The sequence below is a fragment of the Cyprinodon variegatus genome, unplaced genomic scaffold (assembly GCF_000732505.1).
Source record: "Cyprinodon variegatus isolate N-32 unplaced genomic scaffold, C_variegatus-1.0 Scaffold1216, whole genome shotgun sequence".
NCBI classification, from domain to species: Eukaryota; Metazoa; Chordata; class Actinopteri; order Cyprinodontiformes; family Cyprinodontidae; genus Cyprinodon; species Cyprinodon variegatus.
In genome coordinates, this window is record NW_015151669.1 from 2730 (window position 1) to 7546 (window position 4817).

The 4817-nt window shown below is 46.8% G+C and overlaps 2 protein-coding genes across 2 annotated transcripts in view; both read right to left on the reverse strand.

Moving 5' to 3' along the window:
* LOC107102199 (atypical chemokine receptor 3-like) overlaps window positions 1-1221 on the reverse strand; it is a 3780-nt gene extending 2559 nt beyond the window's left edge. The window contains exon 1 of the mRNA XM_015401407.1: window positions 1064-1221. The gene's annotated coding sequence lies outside the window, so the exon portion shown is untranslated. The remainder of the gene's footprint in view (window positions 1-1063) is intronic.
* A 667-nt stretch (window positions 1222-1888) lies between these two features.
* Window positions 1889-4817, reverse strand: part of LOC107102192 (sorting nexin-9-like) — a 15371-nt gene continuing 12442 nt past the window's right edge. Inside the window, exons 9-14 of the mRNA XM_015401400.1 lie at window positions 4566-4643; window positions 4405-4481; window positions 4093-4182; window positions 2464-2578; window positions 2300-2391; window positions 1889-2218 (exon numbers count right to left, since the gene is read on the reverse strand). Of these exons, the coding sequence (XP_015256886.1) occupies window positions 2171-2218; window positions 2300-2391; window positions 2464-2578; window positions 4093-4182; window positions 4405-4481; window positions 4566-4643 (500 nt within the window). The 3' untranslated portion in view covers window positions 1889-2170. The remainder of the gene's footprint in view (window positions 2219-2299; window positions 2392-2463; window positions 2579-4092; window positions 4183-4404; window positions 4482-4565; window positions 4644-4817) is intronic.

Here is a 4817-nt window from a genome sequence, read left to right on the forward strand (position 1 = left end):
TTTGAATCAATCTGACTGGATGATCTGGTTGAACTGGATCTATAAAGTGACCCTATAGAAATAAACTGAATAGAATTGGATGTTCGGTCCTGCTGGCCACATCAATCATTAAAAACCAAACATCCTGGTTTCAGATCTCTGGACCTCAGTTCCAGGAAACAGAACCAGCTGGTTAAACTGGTTAAACTGGTTAAACTGGTTTGTTTGGTGGTAATATTCTTAAATCTTAATTTGAATTTTCTGCTTCACTAATCTGGAATAAACTGCCTGAACTAGATTAAATCCAGACTAGAACCGTTCTGACCCGTCTTTGTCCTGACCCGTCTCTTTTCTGACCCGTCTTTGAACCGACCCGTCTTTATCCTGACCCGTCTTTGTCCTGACCCGTCTTTGTCCTGACCCGTCTTTGTCCTGACCCGGCTCTTTTCTGACCCGTCTGTTTTTTTTAGTTCCTCTTTTTTGACCCTTTGATCTTTTTAATAATCTTCTTGTTTCAATGATTCGCTTTGATCTTGCCGCCCATTGATGTGTCCGACCCCTGAAAGGTTCTGTAGAACCGACCCGTTCCGGGTCCACTGCAGCCAGCAGGAGGCTTTGGGCTGAACTTCAACATAAAAGTTTTATTGCTGCAGTTAAAGGAGCTGCTGGATCAAAAGGACAGAAGAAGACCCCCAGGGGGGCAGAGGGCAAAGGTCACAGAGGAGGTCTCTGTGACGTCAGCCCACCCAGGTCCGGATGCTCAGAACAGAACCTGCTCTGGATTCAGTCCATGAATCATGCATCAGACAGACTGAGACCCATGTTACCTGAACGCAGCACCAGACTCCATTCAGAAATCCGCCTTTTTTAGCCGTTCTGCATCTTCTAAGCGCTTCACCTTCATCCAGAACATGTTTCTAACCCGGAGAACATTAAACCCATCACCAGCTTCGGTTCTGCTCAGAACCTCTGAGCCCAGACCCACGCACCGTCCTGCAGGACCAGCTTGTGGGTCAGAACCCTCCAGGTGTTCTGATCCGCTCCACCTGCAGCAGTTAAAAAGCTAGAAACGGCGCAGACTTACAGGTTCGGTTCGGTCCAGTGCGGTTCTCCCAGCATGCAGAGCCTGCAGGTCCTGCACACGGATGGAGGAGGAGGAGGAGCTTCCGGTGGGGGGGGCGGGGCTTCAGGATGGTTCAGTGAAGCCGCTCCTTCGACATCAGATCCTTTCCTGGATGATTGGTTCATTCCTGAGATCAAAGAGCCGCTGGTTCAGCGCTGCTTTGATCTCACAGATATTTAATGTTCCTGCGACCAAAACATAAATGTTAGGGCTGCTAAATGGGTCGCACTGCTGCCTTGCAGCAGAAGGTTTGGAGTTCGATTCCCGGCCCGGGTCTTTCTGCATGTTCTCCCTGAGCATGCGTGGGTTCTCTCTGGGTACTCCTGCTTCCTCCCACAGTCTAAAAACATGACTGTTAGGTTTACTGGCTTCTCTAAATCCTCCTTACCCCCCCTCCTGTATAAAATATTAAATGATTTATAGACGTCATAATGACTCTGCATGTGATGAGCCGATTTATTTTATTCTAAGTTAAAGTTAATCTACTGATGCTAATAAACAGCCAGTCTGTGTCAAACTGATGAATTTATCTTTATTTTAAAAGTCTTAAGTCCCTGAAAATGAGAACATGGTTGTTCGATGCTGCAGCGCAGATTGTTTACTTTGCAACCGGTCTAACTAGGGAGTACCAATATGGCGGCTGATGGCTTCACTATAACCCAGTATTACCACCAGGCAACCAGCAGTCCAGCGAATAGAGATGAGTGTTGATGAAGCTCTGCTGGTCGGACCAGATGTTCTGAACATGGAGAACCGTCCCCCGCCGGGACAATGAAGAGGACATTGAGGACACAGAGAGGAGGTAGACATTTTATTGGTAGATTCAATCAGCAGCAGCAGGTAGACGTCCCTATCACACCCAGTAACAGCATCAAGGCTTTTATTTTGTTAGGAAAACTTCAAGGCTTTTATTTTGTTAGGAAAACTTCAAGGCTTTTATTTTGTTAGGAAAACTTCGAGGCTTTTATTTTGTTAGGAAAACTTCAAGGCTTTTATTGAGTCAAACCGCTTCGAAGGCTTTTATTGGCTGAGACAGTTAATAGACGATGACATCACCAGGCTCCATCCTCACAGGGTGGCGAAATGATTCAGAGCTTCTCTCAGCTTGTCTGTAATCTGTCCAATCAGAGAGCACACAGGAAGTGATGTCACAGGTCAGCTGGCTCCCTGCCCCCCCCGCCCCTCCCATCACCGTACCTGTTGGTAGAAGGTCACCTGTTGCTCCAGGTAGAACTTCAGCACTCGGTTGTAGTCGTAGATCCGGTTGCTATGGAAATGGTTCATCTCAGCTGGAGGAGACAGGAAGTGAGGCGTTAGAGTGCGAGCGCGCTCAGTGTGATGGCGGCGTGCGCTCCAGTTACCCTGCAGAGAGTAGCTCATGCAGCTGAGCCGCTGGTTCATCAGCTTCCTGTCGCCGCTGCTGATCCTTCCTGCAGAAACCAGGCGGTCCGCCTCCTTCACCTTCTCTGCTGCAGCCTGCACACAGAGCACGCTCAGGCCCCGCCCACTGCTCTGCACCACATAGAGCACGTCTATAGGCAGCCATCTTGGATAGGTCTCTGCTAGCAGAGGAGCTAACGGCTGTAAATGTTGAAGGGCTTGAAAGGGTTTGACCGTCTGTGACATCATGCTGATAAATCTGGACCCCTGTCTGTCCTCCTGACCTCCATCTTCCCCCGCAGGTATCCGAGCACCTGAGCTGTCACTCATCATTTGATCCAGTTGATCAGAATATTCTTTTAGAAAGACTTGAATATTTTGTTGGAATTAAAGGAACAGCTCTAGACTGGTTTAAATCTGATCTATCTGATCGAATTCAGTTTGTTCATGCTAATGATAGATCTTCAACACGCTCAAAGGTTACCTGTGGAGTACCACAGGGATCAGTGCTAGGACCAATTCTCTTTACTTTATACATGCTCCCAATCGGTAGAGTTATTAGACAGCATGGGATTAATTTCCACGGTAAGCTGATGATACCCAGCTATATCTGTCTATAATCCAGATGAAGCTAACCCATTACATAGATTACAGGCATGTCTGAAGACAGAAAAACCTGGATTGGTCTTAACTTAACCCTCTGATTAGAGGTTTCCTGCTGACCCGTAGACGTCCCCGTCCTTCAGGTAGGATAAACCAGCCCAGTTCTGAACCAGAAAGACTGACCCAGTTTCCAGACGCTCTAATAAAATCCACCGATCAAAGACTCAAACTGCTCTGAGGTCCAATGATACCACCACTGTAGTTATTCCACAGTTTATACGGATGTCATTGAACACATCAATAAGCCTCTCTACTGTGGTTGCTATGGAAACCTGACTGGGAGATTTCAAACTGCTGATCATTGTTAAGAAAGCAGTTTAATGTTGAACAACTTTTTCCAGAATCTTACTGATTGCTGTTTTTCAACAATAGTTTAATCATTTCGGTTTTTAAACCTGGAGGAAAACATCCGACATGAGGGATGAGTTTAGGATTAAAATCAACTCTAAACCTGAGATTAAAACATTAAAACGGCAGGAAGAGGAGCTGAACAGTTTCTACTAAACTTTTATTGGACATTTTCCTGTAAACACGTCTGCTGCAGAGGATCAAACAGCATCTGAGTCATTCATCGTCTACATCATCATCATCATCACTTCTCTGCTGTTTATCATCGGCTGAAAACTGCAGGAGACCCATCCAAGATGGCGGCTGTGTTGACACGTCAGGTCCAACATTAGACTGAATAACCTGAACGCTGCAGGAGGAAAACCTCAGGATGAAAGATCTATAGAACAAAAGCATAGATCTATATGTAGAAATACAATCTGTAGATCAGGACTGATCAGCTCCAGCCTTCAGGGCCTTAAAGATAACTAACTGTAGCCCCACAGACACCCTGTGTTCACAGCTACAGTGTAATACTACAGTAGTACCTTACAGTACGACAGTAGTCAGCAGTCAGTAGTAGTACGACAGTAGTATTAGTAGTAGTATGAGAGAAGTACCTTGTGTACAGTGAGTATCTCCGGGAAACATCCCAACAGGCCTTTATACTCGCTGTTGGTCTCCAGCAGGAAGTGAAGATCCTTCTGAGGCTGAAAACATTGAATAGCTTTAGAGGCTGTGTGTGTTTCTATGTTTTTCTGACAGTGTGAGGACCATTTCCATTGAATCATAGCACATTGCGGGGACCCATGGGGGGTTTAAGGGTTAGATGTTAGGATAGGGACTAATGTTAGGCTATAGAAACGGGTTAGAAATGATGGAGAGTCCCCACAAGGATAGCAAAATGTGATTGTTAGTGTGGGGGGGTCTACCTGCTCTGCGACGATCTGAGCGATCTCCTCATAGGTTTTTCCAGCCACTGTCAGCGCGTTGGTCAGTGTCTCCTCTCCTGCAGCACAAACACTTCCTATGAATCAAGTTAAACGTCCAATTGTCCCTGAAGGCACCGCAGTTAACCTGTTGGTGGCCTCACCTGGATACCTGCTGGTGGCGAAAACGGTGGAGAGGTTACTGAAGGCTCGGCCGATCCGCTCGTACTCTTTAGGCAGAGCTGCATCACACAGACCAGAGGGAGGCGGGTGAGGAACCGATGGAGAACCAGGGTTCCACACCTGCTCCACCTTCAAAGATGATCTAGAACCGTTAGTGTGGAAGAATGGAGCTCCTGCTCCACCTTAAATGGCACCTTAAGTTCACACGGTCAGAATAAGCAGCCAATCAGACT